The 26,946-nt window shown below is 38.0% G+C and overlaps 1 protein-coding gene across 9 annotated transcripts in view; it reads left to right on the forward strand.

Annotated features, from left to right (window-relative positions):
* INPP4B (inositol polyphosphate-4-phosphatase type II B) overlaps nucleotides 1-26,946 on the forward strand; it is a 661,544-nt gene that overhangs the window by 585,670 nt on the left and 48,928 nt on the right. For 6 of the 9 annotated variants that reach the window (XM_064493334.1, XM_064493318.1, XM_064493311.1 and 3 more), the window contains exons 22-25: nucleotides 2,288-2,428; nucleotides 5,850-5,947; nucleotides 8,646-8,735; nucleotides 24,609-24,721. In XM_064493334.1, the coding sequence (XP_064349404.1) occupies nucleotides 2,288-2,428; nucleotides 5,850-5,947; nucleotides 8,646-8,735; nucleotides 24,609-24,721 (442 nt within the window). Of the gene's footprint in view, nucleotides 1-2,287; nucleotides 2,429-3,315; nucleotides 3,435-5,849; nucleotides 5,948-8,645; nucleotides 8,736-24,608; nucleotides 24,722-26,946 lie in introns of those variants that run through there. The other 3 variants (XM_064493366.1, XM_064493393.1, XR_010383803.1) reach the window with 2 other exon arrangements.

Below are 26,946 nucleotides of genomic sequence, written 5' to 3' on the forward strand. Positions count from 1 at the left end.
ACTCATAGGGGATCATTGGTCTAAATGTAAGAGCTAAAACTAAAACTTCTAGGAGAAAAAACTTTTAAGTTGAGTTAGGTAAAGAATTCTTAGACATGACCCAAAAAAATCTAGATTCATAAAATAAACAATTTGATAAATAGGATTTAATCAAAATTATAAACTTTTAAGCATCAAAAATACCATTAAGTAAATGAACAGACAAGCCACATATTGGAAGAAATTACATGCAAAATACATATATCTGATAAAATACTTGTATCCAGAATATATAAAGAAACCTTCAATTTAATAATTATAAAACAAAAAAATCTAATTTAAAAATGGGCTGAGGATATGGATAGATATTTTGCCAAATAAAATACACGAGTGGCTTATATGCACACGAAAACATACTCAGCATCATTAGTCATTAGGAGATTGCAAATTAAAACCACAGTTAGATACCACTTCACTCACAGTAGAATCATCATAATCAGAAAGTCAGACAACAACAAGCATTGGCAAGAATGTGGAAAATCTGGAACCCTCATTCACTACTGTTGGGAATGTAAAATGGTACCACCACTTTGGAAACAATTTGGCAGTTGCTTAAAAACTTAAACCTAAAATTGCTGTATGACTCTTAGGTATATTCCCAAAAGAAGATGAAACCATGCATCCACACAAAGACTAATGCATGAAAGTTCATAGCAGCATTATTCAGAATAGCCCAAATCATGGAGCAATCTGAGTGTTCATCAACTTGAAGGCAGAGACAAAATGTGGTTCTGTACAATAGAACACTATTCAACAATAAAAAGGGAGAAACTGCTAATAGCATGCTACAACATACATGACTTCACAGTCATGCTAAATGAAAAAAGCTAGACACAAAAACTGCATATTGAATGACTCCATTTATGTGAAAAGTGTAGAAAAGTAAAATCTCTAGAGACAGAAACAGATCATTGGTTTCCTGGGGCTGGCAGTGGGATTAGGGTTTGAATGCAAATAGGCACAAGGGATTTTTTTAAGGTGATGGAAATGTTTTGAAACTGGATTATGGTCATGGTTGCACAACTCTATAAATTTGCTGAAACTCTGATTTACACGCTTAAAATGCATGAGTTTATGTCAATTATATTCTAATAAAGATGACAAGAAGTTATCATAAAGAAAGTAGATAATGTTTCACCTTCAAAGCAACCTTTAAATACAGACTGACTCATTGAATTTTCTCATATTCCTGAAAAACTTGGAATAAATAAACATCAGCCTTCTATCAGCCAGACTATTGTGAAGGGCACTGAGCAATTTTAAAAAGAAAAATAAAGTATGCATCCATCTGAGGGTAGTGCTAACATCCCTACTTGATAGATTGATGATATTTCCTGGTTCTCTAGTTCAAAGCTTAGGTAAGAAACAAGTCTCATAGCCAAGGATCCAGCGTATGTATCAGCGTTGTACTAGGAGAAACTAAAAAGATTTTCATGGAGACTCACCAAGTGTCCTGAGCTCCTTTCCCCATACATGGATTACAACACCAACACTATATATAGTTCTGGAAACACATGGATTTTTCTACATTATGGGTTAAACTATACATTTCTATACTCAGTTCACACCAGCTCAGAAGTTACCAAGTTTCAAAATATACAAGCAGCTATTCTTGTTGACCTTATTTTGTGAATCCTAATTTAAATTTTCAACACTAAATATTCGGGGTAATTTTTAAAGGAAATTTCCAGTGAAAAACGTCCCCATGATATGTTAATGTTGCAAAATGATCAAAACCCCCCAAAGGTTAGACCTTAAATGAAACCATTACATTTCCATCGGGCCATCCCAAACAGGGAGGTTCCTCAGTACTAGCAATTAAGCCATGCTACAAAATGTTCTAAGTGATTGGGTTCATTGGTTTCACTCTATTGAAAAATCCATCATTGAATTGCTTTTCTTTTCATTGAAACTGGGTTTTAGAAACAATTACATCAAGGAAATAAATACTGATGCTCTTATGCACACGGCCCTGGTATACAAAGATGCAGTAAATTCTTCCTTTCCTAGGAAAGCTCAGAGTAATGGAGAGAAAACAAGTGTAAACAGTTCTTTCTGCCAAGTAATAGTGAAGTGAATTAAATGATTATCAAATGAATTAATAACAGGAAGTAAGCCGATAGCAGCCAGAAATCCAAATCTGTGCTATATTCAAACTGTTTTATTATTTCTTTCTAATGAATCTAAAGGACCATAAAAAGTAATGAAATGAGCAGTGCTTCTTCTCTGTGTCCTCCGCTTCCTTTAGTGAACATTACGTGGTAGAGGTAAAGCTTCCAGCGAGAATGTTTGAGACTCTGCCACTACAGATTAAAGAAGGACAGTTGCTTCATGTGTACCCAGTACTTTTTAACGTTGGAATCAACGAACAGCAAACTCTTGCTGAGAGGTAAGCTTCAGGTGTAAGATCGGTACTTGAATTTCTCTTTTCAATTGTTACAGATATGTTGAGTAATTCCACGTGTTCCTCTACGTAGAACTTCAACAGGTTCATAGGTAGCATTTTCCTTTTCATCAGTACCAAATTATTTGATATAGCAAGGAGAAATATTTATGCTTAAGGATTCCTGGCTCACATCAAATTTCAGTGTGGCAAAATAACAAAAATATTGGTGTCAATACCAAAATATTCACATGGATTAACTTTCTTTGTGTTTCCAAATACCTGGGTGTGTATATCAAATTTTAGAATTTTTTAATGCTCATATGTATTTTGACATTGTGTCAAAATTTTCTGGACCTAAAATAGAGTCTATTTTTTCTTTTATTTACTAAGATAGTCGTTACTGGGAGATGTTAACATATCTATAATAATTGCTCAGACAACAGAAAATTATATGTGATTCCATGACTGACTGTCACAAACACTTTTCGAGCCCACAAAGGAATTACTTTTGCATCTTACACAGTTCACATGTAGAGATTATCAAAAATGTGGGTGAGAGTTAAGGTTCACAGAACACATTTTTAAAAGATTTTAGAGAAAGAAGTTACCATCTGGCTGTAAAGCCTGGTTGGAAAAGTTCCCTCAGAAGCAAGACTTTCAGTGAGAATTTAAAATGCTTTCTTGGCTATAATTCACTCTCTTAATATCTCCGTTCCCCATAGGTTGCTGGAATATGCTTTGCCATAACTTGATAAATACATTTTAACCCTTTACTAATGTTTTTTGCTAAAGTAAAATACCATTGTGCTTATAGTCCTTTTGAATTTCGATGCTGGTCAAGGTGCCTGTTTGTAGCTATTACTTCTCCTTTTCCCCCTTTTATCCAAAAGATTCCTGGACAGCATGGGTTTTTCATCATTCTGACCTGCCGGTTACACATTCCCATGCCAGCTTTGTGTTGCACGTTTAGTCTCAAACTGTGTAGAAGCTACTCATGGCTTTTCTTATGGTATGCATAAATCAGAATATAACTTTATTCACTGTTGTACAAAGAGTTTTCTTTAATAATTGAGCACTTTCGCAAGTCATTGTGTGAGATCAGAGTGTATTCCAGTCACTTCTATGTGTTGTCTCACAGCAAGTTCGCTGGGTGTGGTGAAGGGTATTTATGAGCAGAAATTACATGATTTAGGGGGAAGAAGCAGCACTCTTAATTAATTGCCTCTTCTTTGCTATACGAGAGTACAGAGAGTTTTGATTCTGAATTAGTAAGTCAAGGCCTGTGAGTATGGTCTTGAGAGAGACATGAGACTCTTCATTCACAGACTTTTGAAGGAACAGTTAGCATTGTATTTCCCAGTCTTATAGATTAGGTTAATTTACAGCCTTCCCTTTTCTCTCATCTGTCTTGCATATTAAAACGTGTTTTTTCATACCTGGGTGCTGCATAAGACACATCAGACTTGAAAAGGAGACACAACGGCAGCAGAGAGAGAAATGCAAAGGGAAGCAGGAAGGCTGCGCTCGGATGTCTATCAACTATTGATCTGAGCGAATCACTTCTCTGTTCTCTGAGCTTCGTAGTTCTGATTCTGAATTTTGAGCTTTTCCTGGCAACATTCACACATTAGGTATGCTCCTGCTATGTAATCCTTGTGTAAAATATTATTACATATGTACCCATAGCCAAAACATATGTAGTGTATATCCATTTTAAAATAAGTAAGTACTAATCAGTCTGCCTGGGCTGCCATAACAAAATACCACGGACTGGGTGGCTTACACAACAGAAAATTACTTCTCAGAGTCCAAAAGGCTGAGAAGCCCAAGATCAAGGTTCTAGTCAATGTGGTTTCTGGTGAGAACTATCTTCCACTTCCTTGCTGTGTGCGCACAGGACCTCTTTTGTGTGTGTGGAGAGAGAAAACCAGCCCTCTGATGTCTCTTTTCACAAGGACACTAATCCTCCTAGATCAGGGCCCCACCCTCCTGACCCCATTTAACCTTAATTACTTCTTTAGAAGGTCCATCTCCAAACACAGCCACACTGGGGGTTAGGGCTTCAACATATGATCTTTGGGGTGGACACACACGTTCAGTTCATAACACTAATATTACTCCAGCAAGGATGATGATTTTAAAGCACCAGTTGATGATAATGTCTAAAAAAGTTAGAAGAGTGCATTTCAGAGTTTAGGGTAACTCTCCTGTAGATTTTCCTGCGTCTATGTCCCTGTCCTCCAAGTTTAACTCAGGAAAGGTTTTGAATATGAATTGCAGCAGGCACTGGTCTGCCAAGCTGTGGGACACAGGGAGCAGGCAGCGCAACAAGAAGAATGGCTATGATCCTGTCCTGGAAGAATTTACTGTCCAGTAAGGAAGACAGGTCAACACATGTTACACTGCAGTTCAACTTGTGCAGTAAGCAAAGATGTAGAAGGGACAGGATTCGTGGGGGAAAGAAAGTGGTTCACAGATGGGAGAACATTCATCAGGGAGGTTTCATAGCGCACATAAGCCTTCACAAGGCTTTGAGGGACAGATAGATTTGAATGGAGATATTTGGATAGAGATACGTAGTGAAAGCCATTTGCATAGCCTTCTTTTATAGAGAGACAAGACAATTTTAAGTTTTAAGCCTGGGAAATGCTTAAAGAAAGCACAAGGTCGGTGATTATGCACCGATGCAGTTTTGACTTGAGAAGGTGGCAGAAGAGCACTAGTACAGAGGCTGGCATCCTTCATGGTGTGGAGAGAAAAAAATGTCAGCAGAAGTAAACTACTCCCGGACAGATTGGATAGCTCTCCATGTGCCTACAGCAGTTGATAAAGTGTACAAGACTGTATGCAGCCCAGTGTCCAGCCCTGGTCTTCCAGACCTCTCCTCCAACTGTCATTGATGAAGAGGAGCACTGGAGGGATAAAAAGAGAGATGAGAGAGTTTCTGTGTCTTTAGAGATACAGCACTGCCGAGGTGGGGAAATTAACATTAACTGAGTATCAATTATGCAGAGGCACAGGGGCTGGCGTCTAAGATGTCCTCTTTCATTCAGGTTTGCATTTGATGATGGTGAGAATACTTTGGTGTGTCAAAAGTGATTGGTGGGGCAGGGGGAGGTATAGCTCAGTGGTAGAGTGCATGTTTAGCATGCACGAGGTCCTGGATTCAATCCCCAGTACCTCCATTGGAATAAATACATAAGCCTAATTTCCCCCAAAAATATATTTTAAAAAGTGATTGGTGGAATGAGGGCCAGTGGAGACTGCAATATGTTTGAAATCACCGTTGTGCAATGTTGCTTAAAAAAATAGACTCCTTTCTTAGAAAACTATGGCCATCTATTTAAAAAAAGAAAGATAAAAGAAGTTATTTTCAGGTACTATTCTATATTCCATTGTCTTTTTTTATTTTCTATTTTTTTAGGTTTGGAGACGTCTCTTTGCAAGAAAGTATTAATCAGGAAAATTTTGAACTTCTAAAAGAGTATTATACAATATTTATGGAAAAGATGCCTCCTGATTGTAAGTATGCAAGTTACAGAAAACAACGATAATAATTTCTTGATTATAATTTTTCAGGGGAGGTCAGACATAGAGGTCAGACACAGAGGTCAATGGAAGAAGAAAGCCTGGGGTGGGAATGTGAGAGTAATTTTAAGATTGTCTGCGTCAAAAAGACTGACTGCCAAGGTGGCCTGGCCGACACCTGCCTCATTGCCCTGATTGCATTGAAGTGTGTCCTGCTGCTCAGGCTAGGACATTAATTTCAGTGCCACTGCAAAATGCCAAATGTTAAAAATAAGGACTTTATAATTAGAAATCTCAATTGAGTCCAACAGAAATTTTGTTTAATTCATAACCAAGTAAACGATTTTAATAAAGATGTAGGTTTCTGATTTGTAAGCTACATCAGATATGTCTCTCACACACGCACATACACCAAGATATGTACATACACAAAGAGAAACTCAGATGAAATAGAAATTAAATACATAATAAAAATGATACAAAGTAAGGGACAAATTAGTGAATATGCTTATTGCGATGTTTATGTGAAAACGTTAGGGCCTAAGCCTATAGAAATGCGTTTTACCTTTTGCCTTTTATTTTGTTTTGTGCCATTGTTCAGTTCTACAGCTCTTTTTTTCCCACAAAATTAAGCACATAACATTTGAGCCATCCAAAATCAGAGAATCAAGAATGTATTTTTGAGCTCATCAGTAAGTAGTATGAATAAATAAATTGAGATACTTAGATATTCACAATGATAAGAAACTAGGTCTTGATAAAGTAGGGTGTTTTTTAATATTTGTAACCAAAAGCTGTAATAAAAATGGACCTGTCATCTATTCACTGGCAATTTGTTCACTGATCTATATTCTGATACTTAGTTTGAAATATCTTAGGTAGCAGCATTTAGGTCTTTTCATAACACAGTGATCTTGCTTCAGCACTCTCATAGATCTGGCACAAAATGAAGGTGTGATGTGACTGTTTGTTTTCCACCACGAAAGTCCAATGCATATCTATGCAGTTATATTGGCATATGTGGGGTTATTCCTCATACAGAAATATTGTAACCCAAAGCATCATTTGCATTACACTTCATTCAAGGAAAAACCAAAAAGCTTTATTAAGAATGTGGATAAAGGGTAGGCTATTTATTAAGGAGGAAAAAAACTGCCACACAGGATCAGACCATATCCATATAATCTTATTATTTTTCTTTCACAATGAAATCAAGGGACAATTTGTATGAGTGTTATAAGGATAAGTTAACCCTCTTCACATATTACTTTCACTCATTAATCCATTTTGGATGTCCTGGTCTGTTAATGTACTCACCATTCTTTTTTATGATTTATGAATTAGTCAAATTCTACATGTTTTTAAATTTAAAATGTCCCTTTTTTCCCAAGAGGTTTTTTAAACCTCAAAAATGTCCCCTACTTTTGTGATATCAGAGTTTATTGAATAAATCAATTGCAGCCTATGTAGTCACTTCCAGTCAAATAGCTCTCATCTTTTTACTCTTCTCATGCAGAAATCTTATGGTCTGAAACATTCACTCTTCCTCACATATTCTCTAATTCTCCTACATATGCAGGAGGTTCAATTGATAGTCTCAATCCAGCAATCTCCACACACGGAATCATTTTATTTCCTTGTAGCTGCTGTCAGCTTTGCTGAGCACGCCCCCCTTGGGAGTTGTTAGTAACTGAGAGGGGAGTAGAATTAAAGTTTCCAAACAACAGCACCTCATTTCCTTCTGGTGTGTTCACTGTGGCCTGGTGATTTGTATGCTAATCTATTTAAAAATCTCAAGTTCAGAATTGTGATAGATTCTGACCACAAGACAGGAAATATTTGACTTTAAGGAGTCACACATTGTTTCAGGGTAGGGGTCCAGTAAATAGACAGGCTGTCACGAATTACTTTAGGGTGAGGTTCCCATAAGTATCTTGAATTTCTGGCAGGTGTTTTGGGTGGCTTCATCAGGTCAAACGGTCAGAGGCCATCCAGACTAAGATGTGTGTGCATCAAACTTCCTTAGTGGCCTCCTGGTTCCATTTTAGTCAGCTCTCTTAATGATACTGACTCCATTTTTATTTTCCTTTCACAAGTAAAAATCTCCTTAGGAAAAAAATTAAGAAATAAAAATCTCAAGTTCATTGGGAAGAAATATTCAATCAAAATCAAGAATTACTGTCCTTCCCCTGCATCTTCCTTGCATCTGCAGAAAGGCTGTTAGTGGAAAGCTTGGTAGGGAGAAATGGCCTCCCTCTCTCCCCCTCTCCTGGAGGACTCATAGCGTCTAGAACTGCGAAGTGCCTGTTGCAGAGGAGGAAGCCAGGAGCGGGCAATCCCTTTCTTGTAGATCTTTGCTGAAACTTCTTCTAAAGCAAGAAATGTAATATTTTATTGATAGATAGATCAATCGATCCATTGATGGATGCTGATGCTGGTGTCAGGCAGAGCTGCTGACAATGGGGAGGTCCGTTTGCTCTGTCCCTGTACTGTGTGTCGTGCATTTCTCCTTTCACATTTTCTTGGCTTAACGATGCAGTTCTCAGGCAGTTATGCTTGCTGCCCTGACGCTGAGACACAGTAAATCATCAGGAGTACTTCCCCTCAGGCCCTACCTGTGATATTCCCTGGCCCCTTTGATCAACCGGGGAAACTCCTGTGGGGCAGGTATGCATGTTTCTCTCTCTTCTAGCTCTGATCTTCCAGATGGGTTTGATGATCTCAGAAACCTTTCAAGGCCCCTTTGGTACCCACCTGAAGCATGAAGACACTTCAGTTTGGGGTGAGCAAAATAAAATTAAGTCCTGCTGTACATCACTAGCACACACTGCTCCATGCTTTAGAGTCGCTGTCACAGCTCATACATGATTTGGGGCTCCTGACTTTGATGGAAGGAGCAGATGCAGTGCCGCCTCCTCTCTCCTTTAAATGAGGAGTGATCAAGTGTCAGTTTATAATCTCAAATCTCTGTTCTCTCTCTGAAAATAATGCCCTGCTCTTGCCCTCTTTCTGAATATTGTCGTACAGTTCTAATGGGATGCTGCCACTACTGACTCCCATGTGAGTGCTGTAAGGGTGTAGGTCTAGCACGTGAGCTAAGAAGGAATATCAGGCAGGACCTTTTGTGAGCAGTTGTAAATTTTCCCCACAATATTTGATATCCCTGTCTTGCATATAATATTTCATCAACTGTAGCATAACAATTGCCCACAAAATACTGTTTAGGGGAAAAAAAAGTTTAGGCTTGTAATGAGGGTAAGTAAAATGTTGTTGTCATATTTCATCCTGTATTTTTTTTTTTTTTTGGCAATTGTTGCTGGAACTCTCATATTCAATTTAGCAGACATGGCTGGGGATCATGTTATGTGGAAAACTCTGTGCCTGTCACTATGGGTGATGAAAAATGAATAAGATACAATCTCTGCCCCTAGTTGCTTATAGTTTAATGACTCGATGTGATCCAGGAATAATCTATGTTAACTCAAATCTCTTTCAAGAATACTAGTTGCAGTTTTGTGGTATTGATCCTTTCTGTGAATAATTTAGTTGTGTTTGTGTTGCTTTTGTTGGTCAAAAAGGGTTGGTTTCTCCTTGAACATTTCTGATGTTCATTGTGTGGTTAAGCATTGCTGCAGATTTCACATCTGCATTAAGAAAAAGAAAAGATCCTATGCATTCTTGCCATTTTTAGAAACAAACAAAAAAAAGATAAGATTTCATGGATAATTTTAAAGGAATTGTTTAAGTAATTTTCTGTGTATTCCACATAGGAAATGAGATAACATACATGATAGGAGGAGACCATTCATAAGTATAGGGAAGGGGGGACTAAGGAACCCACAGAATGTGGAGAAGTCGTTAGAGATGGAGGGTCATCGAGCAGCACTGTAGCTAAATGAGAAGAATGTCAAGACGGAGATGGTGAGCGAGAATAACAGATGTGCTGATGAAGAAAGGAGAATGAGGACTAAAGAGAACCTGTTGGATTGTGGTTAAGAGTCTTGGATGGCATTCCGTGGAGTAGTTCTAGTAAAAGCATGGGATGCAACCACGTCACAGGCAGTTAAGGAGAGAACTCTTGTTATGCAAGTAGAAAAACAGAGTCAAAGCCACCCGGTTAAGATAAAGTGAACAGAAAGAGAGAAATGAAAATGCAGGCTAGAAGCAGCAGAATCACAGGAGAGGGTTGTTCTCCCTTCTTTCTCTTCGGTTTGCTTTCCCAAGAGAGGTGGAAATTATAAAGACAAATGGAAATTGCAGGGCAGTGGCTGGGGAAAGCACATGCCCTTGACCCTGCCTCGACGTTCTAGAGAAGAGCAAAATGATGAGGCCCCCGGACTATCCAGAAAGCCTGCAAGGGGCTGCAAGAGAGAACAGAGGACTGGGCCTCCCATATGATGCAGAGACAGAACCCTACTTGAGAGAAAAAAAATAGTATTCTGGATTTTAGAGAAAGAAATCTGCCATGCCTGACTGAAGCCCTTTAATACCTGAAGAATTCCAACAAGAAGTCCCAGATAATTCTTTAAGATGGTGTTCTGAGTACAGAAGATTTGTAAAGAGTCAAAGAGAGTTTCAGCTTGGTCTGACCCTGGCTGGTCCACCCCTGTCGTCAGGTCTCCCACGGCCCTCCCATGATGGCTTTAGAGGAAAAGGCCTTGAAAAAAGATTTTGTTCACATCCACAGTACTAACTTTCAAAATCAGATCAATCATGGTTTTCCCTGATAGTCTATCAAATTATTTTAACATAATTTTTTAACAATCATTCATGAAAGCTGGACATGCACACCATGCACTCTGATGTTTAGTTTTGCTGAGCTAAGATTTAGTGCAACTTATTATTTCTGTGCTCTTCGAACTTATATTTTCAGTTAACATTTTTTATTTTTCATGCTTTGACTTATCTCTCATTAAAAAAAAATATAGATCAAAGGAGCAAAGCTGGTTCAGTTAAGGATAAAATTACAAAGAAAATGATAATAAATATTAAAACTCAAAATAATGTGAAATAGAGAGTAGCAGGACTCCACTGGGACACCTTCAAATGAGAAGATTTCCCAGAAGTAGAGAAAAAGAAAAGCTTCACTATGGATACAATGTTGAATATCTAAAACTGGCTTTTGTCAGATCAGAGAATGGATCAACTCACCCCCAAAGTCTAATACTTTGTCTTTTAAAAATATTGCCACTGAAAATTTAGCCAGTTTTTCAAACTTAAGGCAGAACTCTCTAGTAAATCAAGATGACATTTTTCTAGAACAAATATGTGGTAATACTTTCCTGAATGAAATCATTGGATATTGTTTCTGAAAGGAATGAAAAGAATGGAACCACCAAGGTGTCATTCGTAGTTGTACTTCATGTGAAATGAGCTTATAAATTGATACACATCACACTGTTGCTGAGAAACAAAATTAGCTGCATTTATGATATATAATGTGCTCTGGAAGAAACCAGCCCTCAGTCTTGGCAAACTTTTTAGCCTGTCACCCTGTTGGATTTTCTGTACTGCTCGGTGCCAGGGAGGATGGAAGAGCTGTCACTATCACATGCCAATAGATATCTTGTGTTACAAATGGATAAAATCACTGAGGAACAGCATACAAATCAGTTCTTGGAATATTGAGTTCTTGGAATATCAGAGAGAAGAGTTGCCCTGTTTATCAACAAAAATCAAGGCTACTTAAGTGGATTTTTTTTTCTGTTAGTGGTTATTTTATGAGCTCTGTTGCAGACCAGAAAGTGTGGGATGAAATCAATACTGACATTGATTGACAGCTCTCTGTGCTGCATAGACTGGCGATGCTCTGCAGACAAAGAAGGGTGCATCTGAATATTAATCCACTTACTGTTCATTTACCTACAACTGAAGCCCATATAAACTGGCTCCCCTTCAGATCGTGTAAATCTTTCGCCTTTTACAACTGAAGCCCACGTGTGCTGACCCTCACAACAGGCTCACTGCCACCATGAGTTTGAACCTGCTTTCAGTTCTTAAAATAAGTTATGATGGGTGTTTCTTGTTCCTGCTTTTCAGAGCCCTCTATCCTTAGACTGCCATCCAAACTGAGCCTGGCCCCCCAGTCTTCAGCAGGCTCTGGAAATAAATGTATAAAGTAAGGAAATGAGGTAAAGCAACGATCTCCAAAGACATTAACAAGCACGTGCACAGACAGGCGACTGCACACACACACGTGCACTCACACATACAACACACACGCACACACACACACACAGCACACATGCACATACCTCACTAAAAGGCTTTCAACAATCTGAGTATTTCTGATTAACAAAGGGACTTTCTGATACAGGTTAACTATTTCAGGTTTCAAAGTAAATTTCTAAATTGCTAAACTTTCTCCCCCTCGTGGTAATACTAGATTTCCTCCGAAACGTTCACATTTATATAAAGAGACCTTCTCTGAACATTAGGACTGCCTCTCAACATTCACAGAACAGTGACATCAGAGGCTACTTTTTATTCTGTCACCTGAGGTTCCGCTGCAGGTGACAAAAAGTACCGGTAGACCCTTTGCCACATCACCTTTCTCCCTTTTCCCAGTGTCTGTTTTATCTCTGCTTCCTCTCAGCTATAAACTTTGGGGATGAGGCCAGGCTATGATTCACCTGCAAACAAGATCATGTAGAGAAGAGTGTCTGAATTAGACAGGATTGCTAGCCTAGATCGTCCTGTGGTCAAATGAAAAATAATACTAAATTCTTAGTAGCCATATTAGTCGGAGCCCAGTCCTGTAAACAAGCATTCTCAGAATTTACTGCAGAGTATTGGAGATAAACATGAAGAAATCTGGGAGAAATTTACCAGGGTGATGCAGCCACCCAGCATTTAGCAATCGCAGGAACCTGGCAACGGGTAACCCAGGTGCTAAAGGGACCTAGGTCAGATATAGTGGCACCAGAGCACAAATGCCGCCCCCTCCCCCATCGGCCCCCAGATCCAGCTTCTCGGCAGGGGCTGTCCAGCAGAAGCTGGGACCATGAACAGAGATGTTGTCCCATGGGAGCTGTGGCCATGGAAAAGCCATGACCACTTTCAGAAGCAGCAGAAGAAAAAGAGATCGGGAGAGAAATATACTGGCTTCTGGCTTATTCCTTCCATCTAATCACCCCCTTAATCCTCATGTCCACACTTAATTGTGGATCAAAGGGCAGCAAGTAGCCTGGGAAGTGAGGCTACCTGTGATAAAGAGCAGAATGGGAAAAGTTCAGGTAGATATGAGAGCAAACCGGCAGTCGATGAGCACAGCCTACCTCTCTGCCACTCATCACCTCTCCCCACCTTTTACGCGTGCAGGAGTCATGTCAAACAAATCCACATCTGGACGTGGGGTCAGCAGTTTGTGTTTTAACAAGATCCCACCTCCCCAGTCCCCAGGTAGTTTAACTGCACGATAAGATTTGAGAACTACTGGCTTAGATTTGTAAAATGTTACCGATTTGGCTATCAAATTGTAAATCTGTGTTTTGCATTTCACTAGTACTCTAGGCAAGAATGTGAAAGAAAGTGAAAATGTTCAGAATAGTAAATCTATTGTATCTTTTATTTATTTGTTGCTTAACATTTATCGACCTACGTGAAATGTGTATATAAAGCAACTCAGCTGTCTTCATGATTCTGTTCAATGCAAGATTACCTTGATTTATTATGTCAAGGTAAGTTCATGTGTCTAAGTTTCCTAAGCACAAAGAATAATCTGAATATTATAAAATGTTCTGTATTTTTAACAAATTTGAGGATATAAAGTAAAAGAAGATATAAGGATTTTCTTAAATTAACACATGACAATCCTTCCAATAGAAACTATAAGTTACTATGACATAATTAAATTAGCAATAATGATTTCTGTTTTACAGACATCTCGACTTTGATACTATGTAGACATCCAAATATACAAATGAAAAATCCAGTTAGTCATCCAAATATTTTGCTGATTTTATTTCAAACATATGTGTATTTGGAAACATTCAGATGGCTGAGGAATTTTTCACATTTTATCCATATGTTTGGCATTGCATAGACATACAGAAAGATGAGTAAAATGTATTGGCAGTACATGGGAAAATTATGTTATAATGCAGGACTTCTTTAAAGTTGGAAATGTTCCCCAAAGAGCAGACAAAACTGGAATTTGAAGATTATTGTCTCCAATTATTCTCTACCCAATTTTCTCCTAAGCCCACTGTAGTCAGCCTTTGGTCCACATAACTTCACTGGAACTGTTTTTATCAGGATTTCTGTTAAAATTAATGCTCAGTTCTCTGTCTTCATCCTACTTGATCAAGTAATAGGTTTGACATGGTGGTTTTTTCTCTCTTTCGTCACTCAGCCTCCAGGCCACCACCCTTTTCTGTGATTTCTCCTGCTCTCTGGTTGCCATGTTCCAACCTCCATTACTGATTCAGCATTCTCTTTCTGACGTCTAAATGTTGAGAGTACCAGGAGTCAGTGCATGGATGTCTACTCTGCTCCCCTGTTGAACAGTCTCATTGCTTTAAATGCCATCCTTTAATTATCCCCCTCCATACCTACATCACCTGCCCATCTCTCTTCCCTGAACTTATGTGTGTCTCTCATCACCTCAAATTCTGTTCCTGATGTGCCAATAAAAACTTGCTTTTCCCATAATCTTCCCCATTTCAGTTTTTATCATTTCCAACTTTTTATTGCTGTGATAAGAAAAAAACATAGCTACCCTTGACTCTTTCTCTCACATCCCACTTTCATTCCCTCAGAAAACTTCACTGGCTGTATTTTCAAAATGTGTGACCAGTTCTGTCCACCTGTACTGCTACCTCTGTGCAAATCTGTGCTATTGTTGCTTCCAGATTATGGCAAAACCTCCTCCCAGTCTCTTTATTTCTGCTCTCAATGTTATTCAGTCTTTTCTCTAAAAAGAACAATTGGCTTTTTAAAACTTTATTTTATTTATGTATTTATTTTTGACAGAGGTACTGAGGACGGAACCCAGGACCTCGTGCATGCTGAGCATGTGCTCTACCACTGAGCTATTTCCCTCCACCCACCGTTCTGTCTTCTTTGATCACAGCAGCCAAGATGACGTTTTAAAGATGAAAACCTAATCATGTCTCTTCTCAAAATCTTCCAATAACCCCCTATCTTTCTTTCTTTTTTTTTTTTTTTCAGAGTTAAAACCTAAATTCTTACAAAGGCCTCTAAGGCCCCGAATAATCTGGCAAAAAAAATCCGATCTTTTGACTTCTCTCTCCTCCTCTCTCGCCCTAACTTGCTTCATTCTGCCCCACACTGACCTCTTGCTATTTCTTAGAACCTTGTCATTGGCTGTTTCCTCTGCCTTAAATGCTTTCCCCCATATGGTTGCTCACTCACCTCCTTTGAAGTCTTTCTCCAAATGTCACTTTCTCAATAAGACTTTTTTGACCACTGTCTTTAAAATTGCAGCCCCAATGCCCAGGTCCACATCTCACTTTATTTTTCTGCATGACATCTGTCACCAGGTAGAATACAGTATGTCACACACCTTGCTTGGCTGTATCTCCTCCCCAGAATGTGTGCTCCATGAGGACAAGTCTTCTTGTTCATTTGTTAACTTTATACTCCAACTACCAAAAACATTGTCTAGCACATACATTATACTCTATAAATATTTGTTGAATGAATGAATGGAATAAATGGGATAAATTGGGTTATTTAGTTGGATGTTTTGAAGAATCAGAGAACAATTGGATCTTGGAAATAATCTAATCTAAACTATTCCAGAAAACACTCTTTCTGCTAATAATTGTTGGAGAATAAAAGAATTCTATCGTCAAATGATTTTGGAATTGACGTTATCACACTGAAAGTTTTCAGAAGGTCTATTGTGCAGCCATCAACTGTTTAATGTAAAGGATCAGAAAGTAGATACTTCAGACTTTGCAGGCCATGTGATCTGTCACAACTCTTTGACTCAGCCATTGTAGTGCAAAATAAACCATAGGCGATATGTAAATTAATGTACTTGGCTGAACTCTAATGAACCTGTGTTTATAAAAACACAGAATTGGCTGGGTTTAGCCTGCCAGCCATAGTTTGCCAACCCTAATCTATAGTGTCTGCACCTATTTAATTTTATTTAAAATAGCATTTTGATTGCGTAATAGGACCACCACACACACACACAAAAACGCACGAAATATTCATGAGCGTCTTACTAAATAAGTGTTCCTCAGGACATTGCTTAAGAAATACTGATCTAGTTTAACCCTATCATTTATTATGAGGGGTTGGGATTCAGGATAGATTCTGTTAAGTTCACACACCTAGCTGATGGGAGAACAGGGCTAAATTCTATGATTTTTTTGACTCCCAGTTCAGTGTTCTTATCACTTCACCACTGCTATTCTTCCATGGCTGTCTATGGGCTTCTGCTCTTCTAAATTTAAAATTGTAGATTTAAAAATACTAGAGTATTTCCAGCAGCAGACTTTGATTTTTCTGTTTATAATTTCTACATTTTTATAATTACAAATTTATTTTCAATTCATTGCATAAAAAACTCAGATGCACTTACCTCTTGAAATTTTTAATACTGGTAAAGATTAAAAATACTTTATTTAATTGTGATGTCTTTTGAAGCACTCCTGTGTCTTTTTGAAAAGAAGAGTGATACAAAACAATACTCAATTTTAATTTTCTATGGTTGCATAAAACCACAGGCAGAGTCTTTTAGTGCCCATTAACTTGTGGTCTGGATCAGAGCAGCAAATACAAACACTGCAAGTAACAAAGATACATACACGTACTCAAATACACACATACAAATGGCCACCTCCTTGTTCAACTCAGCATTGATCCCTGCATCTTCCATGTTATTACATGGTCCTCACAAATTAGACACATCAGTTATTTTGGTTAGCCCTGTTCTCAAATTTGTGTGGGTCAAGACTCAGATTTTTAGCCATCCTTACATTTTTGTACATTCTTTCCTTCTCACTGGGGCTCTCCTTGCTTCAGACTTCACTTATTAAAGATTGGCTGGACTCCCAGTAAACCAGTCTAATAAGTCTGCCCAAAATGCCATAAAATCAAAAGATAGGAATTCAACTGGAAGTTCACTTGGGTGAATGACTTGATGCTGTGAATGCCTCCACTTGATTATCAGCTAACTGAGAATAATTAATATGTATATACCTGCACTTGAAAGTACGTTCTGCCATTATCTCACCAGAGAAAGGATGTTAATATTTCCAGTGCCAGTTTCTGTGATGAGAAGGTGTCACACCCACACTGCACTTACAAATGTTAGCAAGATGGAGAAGACAATGATTATGTGCACTTTGAGCTTCTCAAGAGAGTTCTATTTCTCCTGTATACAAACTTATTATTGATCCAGTTAAATTTGATTGTAAAGCTCTTCCTACCATTTGAACTAACTTGCCTCTCCTCCATTCAGTAGCCTCTTTTCTTCTCAGTCATGTCTGTAATCCTTCAAATAGCTATCTATAGTAACCTTATTGAACTTTTTTCATATTCTCTGCTTTTCTGGTAATCTTTTGAGAAAAGCACATTTTTCATTTTGGAACTCATCACTGTTAGGATAAGATCATCGCCCCCACAGTGAGAAGGGAGGTGGGTGTTAGAAATCTTAGGACTCATCTTCCCTTTGGAGATAAATATCTGAATTTGACCTGAATTAATACCAGTATCTTGAGGAGAGCAAAACTTACATTTTTGAGAGTCACCTACCGACAGTTTATCTCCTTACCCTTGACATGACTCTAAATTGTTTGAAGATTCTAAAATTAAATCATGAATGCTTCTTAAAAAAATAGGAAAAAGGTTAATATTTTATAATTCTACGCTTCTCTCTACAATCCAAGTCTCATGGCCTTCAATGTGCAATAGTGAGTGAGGAAATTCTAAATGAATTGTTAAAACATGGCTTTTAATTTATTTGAACAATTAGTTTTGAAGTTTGTCTTTTCCTTTGCTCTGAGTGATGCAACCTTGAAATTTACATAAGAAGAAACAATGAAAATGTGTAGGTCAAAAATATTATTCAGCTCTGATCAGGTTGGGAGTTTGATAATTGATTTCTTATATTGCCTTTTTCAAAAACTGGATATTAGAAATACAATTTAAGTAAAGCTGGTTTCAGTGGGGCTTTTTCTTTTATAATTTTCAAGATTTTACAGCCTCTAAAAGAGCATAATTTCCAATTTTAAGACATCTCAATGGCTTTCACCTAATTGTATTTGCTTGCTAGTACATTTAGCTATTATTGTTTCAGAATTAATTATAGAAAAATTTGGTATTACAGCATATAGTACTAACTGGAGTGGACTGTGAAATCATTGTTCTTCAAATGTTCATTTTTTTCTTACTTAAGAGCACAGTCCCTTCTAAGGTGTTTTTACTGTAGTTGTTCTGGTAATTTATTGCTAAGTAATAAATTATCCCATCTTTACTGATATAAAGTCAGAATCATTTTATTCGTGCTCACAGATCCTGTGGGTTAGGTATTCATACAGGGTGGGTGGAGATGGTTTCTCTCCACTCCATGATATCTGGGACCTGAGCTGAAAAGAAGAATGGCTGGGGCCCCTTAGGTGACTGGAGTCATCTTCAGCCTTCTGCACTCACGTTCTGTCATCTGGACTAGGATGACTCAAAGGCTGGGCTCAGCTGAAGCTGCTGACTGGAGTAACTAAATGGGATCCTCCATGTGACATAGGCTTCTCCTAGCATAGTGCCTCAGCTCTTAGAAGATTCCTGAAAAGGAATACAGAGAGCAAAATTCCAGGAGAATAAGGCAGGAGCTACATACTTTTATGACCCGGCATCTGAAGTCACATAGCATCATCTGTGCCATATTCTATTAGTCAAGACAGTTGCAAGCCCACCCAGCTTCCAGATGAAGGTACAAAAATTCCATCTCTCAGTAGAAGGAGGGTCAAAGAACGTGGGGCCCTGTTTTAAAACCATCACTGTAGAAGTGACTGATGTGCTGCTTTCCATAAATACTCTTCCTTGTCATTTTCTCATCTCTAAAACAACAGGACACATTTGCACTATGGCTGGTCAATGTTAAAAGCGCCTGTATAACCATGTATTTGCCTTAGAATGCTTTTGGTTGCAAGTGACAGTAACCCTCATTCAAACAGGCATTGTTTAACAAAACTGGACATTTCAGTGGCAAGGCAGGCCACCCTTTAAGAGAGGGTTGGTTCAGTGGCTTAGCAGTACCAAAGGACACTTCTCTGTCCTGTTTCACCACTGTGTCACTTTTATTGTTGACTTTATCCTACATCTAGTCCCTTTGTGATGAAGGGATTGCTGGCATGAGCAATTATTCCCACTCTCAACTGTATGCTCGGACAAAGCTAAAGAGAGCTTTCCTTCCCTCTTCCCCTTTATAGAGTCCTGAGCTTCACTCAGGAGGAACAGCATAGATCACTTACATAACCCTGAAACAATTTCTGAGGTCAGAGTCAAACTGATTGGCTTAGATTTAGGTTTTCTTCCTTGAACTCATCCTAATTTCAAAGGGGACGGGAATATACCAGTTGACTTCGGTGTGACTGATCTCTGTAAATGTTGTGCCTGCAACTTAGGGGAAGATGGGTGGAACAGGTGACGGGAAGGCAGCTGTAATTTTCATTTTATGCTGGAACATTCTCTAACTGCATAAAATCATTTGACCAGGAGGTGATGAAGCTGTTGCCTTGGCCTCCTTAGCATCACAGCTCAGTGAGCTGAGAGCACGTAGAAGCACATGGTCCCACTCCTGTTCACTTGTCAGACCCTCCCTGCCTTTGAGTCACATCAATGTCATGTTCAGAACTGCTGTTAAAGAAATCCCATTTGACAAAGCAAGGAAAAACAGACACTACAAAGGGACTTTGAACTTGGCTCTTCTGATCCATTGGGGAGTGGCAAGAGGATAGTCACCGGCTTTGTGAATGTTTGAGGTCACGATCGTCTATGCATCTGTCTGTGAGAGCCTATTTCTTACTTTGGGTAAATTCAGGCTTTTGTCTAAGAAAATAGGCTTCCTATCTGAGGCTATGTACACTTCCTTAGGACGAATGTCTGCCTCTGTTTTTCAGAGTTGACACAGAATTTAATAATGTGGCCTCTTCTGCCAAGACTTTTATTAATTGTTTTCCACTACAAGTCGATGAAGCGTGTCATGGTCATTGTCCTCACTTTGCAGTTGAAAAACTAAGGACAGAGGGTTAAGCAATCGCCTATGACCACACGTCAAAGCAGGGATGGAGTTAGCGTTAGAAGCCATTTTCCTGGAATCTTGGCTCAGTGCTTTCTTTAAAAAGAATATTGAATGTTTCAAACAAAAAGAAGGAGCAGATCATAAAGTACAAACACTGGGGACCCCATCACTCAGTCTCAGAAATTTTGTAAGAAACAACTATTTATAGACAGAGTAGAAGCCCCCTTTGTACCTTTTATGGTTCCTATCCCTCACCTTCCCTTCTCTGAGAAAATCAGTACCTTGAATTTGGTGCTTTATGTTCTCATACATATTTTTCCTGCATAGGTATGTATCCATAAAAATGTGGTACAGTTTTGTACATTTAACTTTATATTGCTGCTATTATCTTGTATGAATCTTTTTTTTTTTTTTGCTCCATAGTTTTTAGTATATATCTGTTGATATATACAGCACGTTTATTCATTTGGCCTATTATATAATATTTCTTGTCAGGGATATATATATATATATGTATATATATATATATATATATATATACACACACACACATATATATACACACACACACACATACATACACATACACACACACGCACACACACACACATATACCTGACAGTTTTTCTTTTCTCTTTATGATCATTTAAATTTCTTGCTGCTGTTTAATTATAAGCGATAGGGCAATGAACATTCTTATACCTTTCAACTTCTGGTTACTTTCTTGAACTCCACCTGAAAAAAAAAGAATGCTCTTATGGAGGTTGGTATAGAGAGTCAATTGTTCTGTCTAAATTTGGTGCTAGAGAAGTGCCGGAGTGAGTAGCAAAAGCAAGATTTATTGGCTTTATTTACATTGTAGGAAACTCATTCTAAGTCTAAAGCCATGTTCCTTGTATGCCATGATTTTCAGTTGGTATATCAGGATCGATCATTATATCTTGAAATTTCACCTAGTAATGCACAGTAATAGTCTTTATTAATGCTACTACTTTCCAGAACTGGACCTGAATTTCTACAGCCTGCAGGATTTTTGTCAGGTTGAAAACAATTGGCAGCAGCCAGGGTGTTGGACTGATAGGGGTGTGCTCTGAATAAGCAAGTTCCATCATTACAAAAATAGAAGCAGTGGCTGAAATTTTAAAAACATCAAGATGACCTTCTTCTAAAAAGCATGCCATAGGGAGAAGGGGTGAAATTTCTGTCGGATATCATTTCTGTGTATCTGATAGCACTATCTTTATGGGGTAGAAATGTGCAAAAGATGGCCATTTGCTCAACTTATTTTTAGGAACCTTATAGTCTGTTTTAAATGGCTGTTTAAAAAATCTCCATCTCAACTATGAAACTAAATTACTTTGAAAATTTATTATGCTTTGTTCTGGAGTCTCAGAATTTTCAAGAAGCTGGTCCACTGTGTTAATACTAGATTGCTTTTTTGTACCACCAGTTGTGAAGACGCTAACGCAGATTTGAGGGAAATTACTGGCATAGGAGTTGGGAGACTGGATTTTTGACTTGACTCCCTCTGACTGTGAACCTTGTGAAAAAGTCACCTAAGCAACTTGGCCATGGAGTTGCCCTTAATCAGTGCTTTGCAAGTTTTTTGTGTTGACCTTATAGGTGTGAAATCAATTTGGTGGGTTGGGACCAACACTCAAAAGAAAGCTTGATGGAATAGAACAAAATATATTCAGGGTGCAGTGTACTCTCTAAGGGTAAATATTATTTTATAAAAGTGTTGTTGCAGAAGGGTGAATGTGTATGCACACCTGCTGTGGGACATTAAAGAAAGTAAAATTCTTATTCTGTATTGCTTTAAAAAAATGTTTGAAAGTGTTTTGTACGAGGTGACTTCAGAAAGTGTCTTGAGGGCCTCTCAGAAATGATATTGTCCATATTTAAAATTTACCAGGTGCTTCCATTTTTGAGGATGAAGCTCAGATATCCCAGAATAGCAGAACAGGCCCTTCCTAATTCTTGCCTCTGGGACCATGCCCTCCAAGGACATGGTGAACTGCAAGCTCCCTGCTTCTACAGTACTGCCTCGTCAGTCCATGTCTTTGCTGACATGTTTCTTTTGGCCTCAAATGCTCTCTGTAGACAAAGCATTACCTTTAATAGAAACCTTTCCACATCCAACCATTCTTTAGAAAACTGACCAATCCTTTTCTTAGGCCCCCATACCTGTACTGGCTTGTATCATAGTCCACAGTACACTTTACTGCAGTTAATAATGGTTTAAAAATCGATCCCACCCTACTAGACTGTGGAGACCTAGAGAGCAGGTCTTTGTTTTTTTCCCTTTTGTTAAACATATTTACTCTGTTCTCCCTTGCTCTTAAAACCACTGTATTATTTTAAAACAATACATATGTATTTTAAAGGTCCCAAATGACATAAAAAATGCAGTTGAAAAATCACCCTAAATCCCAACAACCTAAAGATGGACACTGTTAGTATCTAAACGGATATCTAGCTCTGCCTACATTCAAATAGAAAGAGAGGTAAACATGTACACACGTGCACACTCACATGTTACACAGATTCATTTACTAATATGACCATTTTTTCCTTTCAGCAATGTCAAGGGCACTTTCTGTATTAATAACATATTTGTACACAATTTAAAATTGCTGCTTAGAGTTCTAATTCAGGGACTGTTTCGGGTTTTGCTTTGGTTGCCATTTATGAACATTAGGAGCAGTGCTGGTAGACCTGACTTACTTCTCGTGTGCTCCAAGTATCAATTAGAAGACACCCTTGTTGTCCTTACTTTCTTTGATGAGCTGTAGCGTCTTGAGTTGGTTTTGCAACTCTCTTCAAGGCATTCTCCATTATACCGCCTTCCCTTTATTCTTGGGCCATGTCCTGTTAAAATCTCTCTGTATTAGATAGTCTCCTACCTAGCAATGCGATATCTTTAGTCAAAGCTTCTCTTTCTTAAGAGAGTCATTTATAGTTAACATATTAAGGATTTGATTTTTGACAGTTTTCCCATTTCGGAACCAATAAAGTGGAATCATGCATATATTTGTATGAACATTTTGAATCTCACCTTCCTAATACAGGGTATGAATCTAGATTGTACCTGACTTTCTTCTAGTCTGTGGTCATGGAATTCAAGATGATAGATGATTGTTTTCTATGGACAGTTCCGTTTTACCAATCACGTCCACTCTTTCGAAGATACAGATTGCTAGTACAGTTTACTAGGATATTTCCTCTACTCTTTGGAGCTAAAGTCAAGAACTACTCAGAAATATTATTTTAATAAAGTTAAACATCTGGTACAATTTTGGAAGGTGCCAAGCTTCATTATGATTAAAGCTTATTTGTGTAATTTTTTGTGATCTGATTCAGGAATGTATCATGGATTTATTTCTTCAGTGTGCCTGGATACCCTAGATGTAGTTCATACTGTTCTTATGTATTTTCTCCTGTTTTTAGCCTCAAATAAAGCTCTGAGGAATTCTTCATCCCTCAGTTTATGGATTCCACAGTAGAGTGTATTTTCATACCATACGGTGCTGTTGCAACTACTCTCTTACAAAGGCTTTTTGTTTTCATCACTGTATTCTAGTCTTGAATTCCATCTCACCGAGTCTCAGAGACACTTGTGTCATAATGTGCATTGCCTTAGATTTTAATATAAACCATATGACATTTGTTACCCAAGCTCTAGTTATTAGTATGTAGAGATCTGGGCAGTCAGTCATTGCCTGCTCCCTCCCCAGTTGTCTTATATAATTAACTATCGCCTCTTGTGTTGTTCCTCTTTCCATCCATACCCGTGCTTCTTAACCGAAGTTATTCGCAACCAGGATAGATTTTGCCCTTAAGGAACACTTGGCAACAACTGGAGATATTTTTGGTTGTCACAGCGAGAAGGCTTCTAAATGATGCTCCTTAACGTCCTACAATGCAGAACATAGGCCCACTCCCCACAACAAAATGTTATCCAGCCCAAAATGTCAGTATTGTCTAGATTGAGGAATCTTGCTCTATAGAAGCTGACTTCATGTGTTTTAGCTGAACTTTCAAATTCCACGTCTGAGATATTCAGTTTGATAGAGTCCCACGATTCAGACTAGCTGCTCAGTAGGAAAAAGTGGAAAGTTGTATTTCACGTTGTACACTTTGGTTGAAGTGAGGCAGCTATCGTCGTGAAAGACGTTTCCCTTCTTAGTATTTTATGACCAAGTGGCATCACCACAGTTACACACCACAGGGAATAAGGGGGACTGAGGCATATTTCTAAGTGGAGAGTAAAACTGGAAGGATTAATAAGTGTGATTATCCTCAGATACTCTCTGCTCCAACTGGCATTTGTTGTTGCAGAAATTGCATTTGCAAACATTAAAGAAAACTCCATGGGCTGCTTAGTACTAACATGGTTTCCTTTTTTTTTTTTTCCTCTGTTCTTTTTTTTTTCAGACATTTCACATTTTCAAGAACAAAATGATTTAAAAGGATTATTAGAAAATCTCCATCAAAATATCCAAGCCAAAAAGAGGAAGAATGTAGAAATTATGTGGCTGGCTGCAACGGTGAGCCCTCTCCCATCTTGTTCCCTGTCACCTTAATGATCAGTGAGCACTACTGGGTCTCTGCTATGTAGAGACTTGACCGCTGCACTTTGGGTTACCAGATGTCACTCTCCATTATCCAGGAAATTGGGCATCTAGTCTGTCAATAGACTAGAATACAAGATGGAAGAAGATAAATTCAACTAGAAAGAATCTTACTCATTGGCTTTTCTTATAAATTCAGGATGTGTTTGATACTTTGAGGTTAAAATTAAGTCTCAGTGATTTTCTTGATCTCACATGTTGCAATGTCAATCACTGGTATCAGTCAGGATTTGGAAGTGCTGCTCTACAGACATGTGGTTTCAAAGAATGTGGTTATGAGATCTCAGACTCACAGCCTCAGTCAGGCTCCTGGACATATTGTTAAATTAATGAGCTTGTAAATGCATTGGTTACTTTAGATATTGGCATAGAGTTTATCCCTGATGGATTGCTCTTGGGGTAATGAGCTATATTTTGTATGATTCTTTCTCATTTAATGGCTCTCTCAAGGTAGACAATCTACCTGCTTTCCCACTTCAGGTTTCTATAAGATTGAAAGAGAAAAATTTTGCCTGTAGTTTTCTAAGCTCTTGTCTGGCAACTGTTCAGGAATAGCTCACATGAACTTACGAATTTTGTTAAACATTCAGACCCAGAGATCCTTTCACTAGGAAAGGATCTTTTCATCAGGAAAGGCACACATTGGATATCTTTATGATGAGTGCCGTATTTGTAGTTACTGCCCCATGTTGCTCATGTAATTTGGAGTTCACAGTGGAGCTTCTCACATATTCTGTTCATTCTCTATCAATAGTGTTTAAAACAAAACCTTCCCCTCTACTGCCAGCCCTTCAGTTGTAATCCAATATGACTTACTCTCTTCTGGGAAAAGAAATGGATAATTTACCATGAGTCTATATAAAATAATTTACCAAGAGCAAGGCAGAGGAAAGCTACTTCAGTTTCCCTTCATGCCCTCTTGGAGCCCCAGGGAAGAACATCAAAGGTAACAGCATGAAACATTGCTTTCAGACAGCTCATTTACACTGGTCCCACTTAGCACCATACTGCATTACATGAAGGTTATTTATAATAGTTCTTTCTCCAGTGTGGCAGCCCTTTATATTTTCAAGATTTGCTATGGTTGCTAATTCTCACAAAAAATTTCACAAAGGTAGGTTGTAAGTTATTTTTGCTACATTGCTAATAACATGATAGCACAAAAGTAGTTGGATCATTTACCAAGGCTATCTGACAGCTTAGGAAAGTAGACATATGCTGTTATATACATATCATATGATTATGTAAATTGGTAAATGAAGGATGCACAGGGGTAACCACAAATGAATATTTTCTCTAGTCTATATAGTTATTCCCTTTTGAACATATAAAAATTTTTCCCGGAAATTTCTGAAAGTTTTTTTGAAATATATATTTCAACCAAGTAAGTATGGCTTACTCACAGCTTACTATTGAATGCATAATTGCCTGCCTTGATAAACATACAGCACTTACAGTGTACAATTTTGGCTTTCTGTAGTAATATTGATTATTATTATTAATACCATGTCTGTAAGCTAATACATGAGTCTTGGTATCCTTTTTGTAAACCAAGGACGTTAATAATACTGTTAAAAATGAAGAAATATAGAAATTCCCTTTGACGTTTTCCAAAACTCTTTTTAAAAAAATTTTTTTTAATCAGTTGCTGTTCCTTTTTTTTCTTTTGTTTAGGTTTTTTTTGTGGGGGAGGGGTAGGTAATTAGGTTTTATTTATTTATTTTAGTGGAGGTACCGGGGATTGAACCCAAAGCCTCATGCACACTAAGCATGCACTCTACCACTTGAGCTATACCCTCCCCTACCCCAGAAAACTTTTATTTCTGTCTCTATTTAATTTTCCTCTCTTCTTTAAATCTGTTAATGAAATACTGCTTTTGTTAATATCTTACATTTTAATTGAAAAATGGAAGGCTGTTTGGTTTTTATCTTGAATGAATTTAAACAAATAAAAGTGAGAATTTCAAAAGACCAAATGCCAATCAGGTATGTTAAATTAAGCTCATATAGTTCAAAACGAGTTGTAGAAATACAGAAACCAGGACCCCACCTATTTGCTGTAATGGAATTGCCCTTGCTTTTTTTTTATTTTAAATTTGTAACATGAAATATCTTTGCAGGATGGTTGCATATAATTGTGA

This window comes from Camelus dromedarius, chromosome 1 (genome assembly GCF_036321535.1).
Source record: "Camelus dromedarius isolate mCamDro1 chromosome 1, mCamDro1.pat, whole genome shotgun sequence".
Lineage (NCBI taxonomy): Eukaryota > Metazoa > Chordata > Mammalia > Artiodactyla > Camelidae > Camelus > Camelus dromedarius.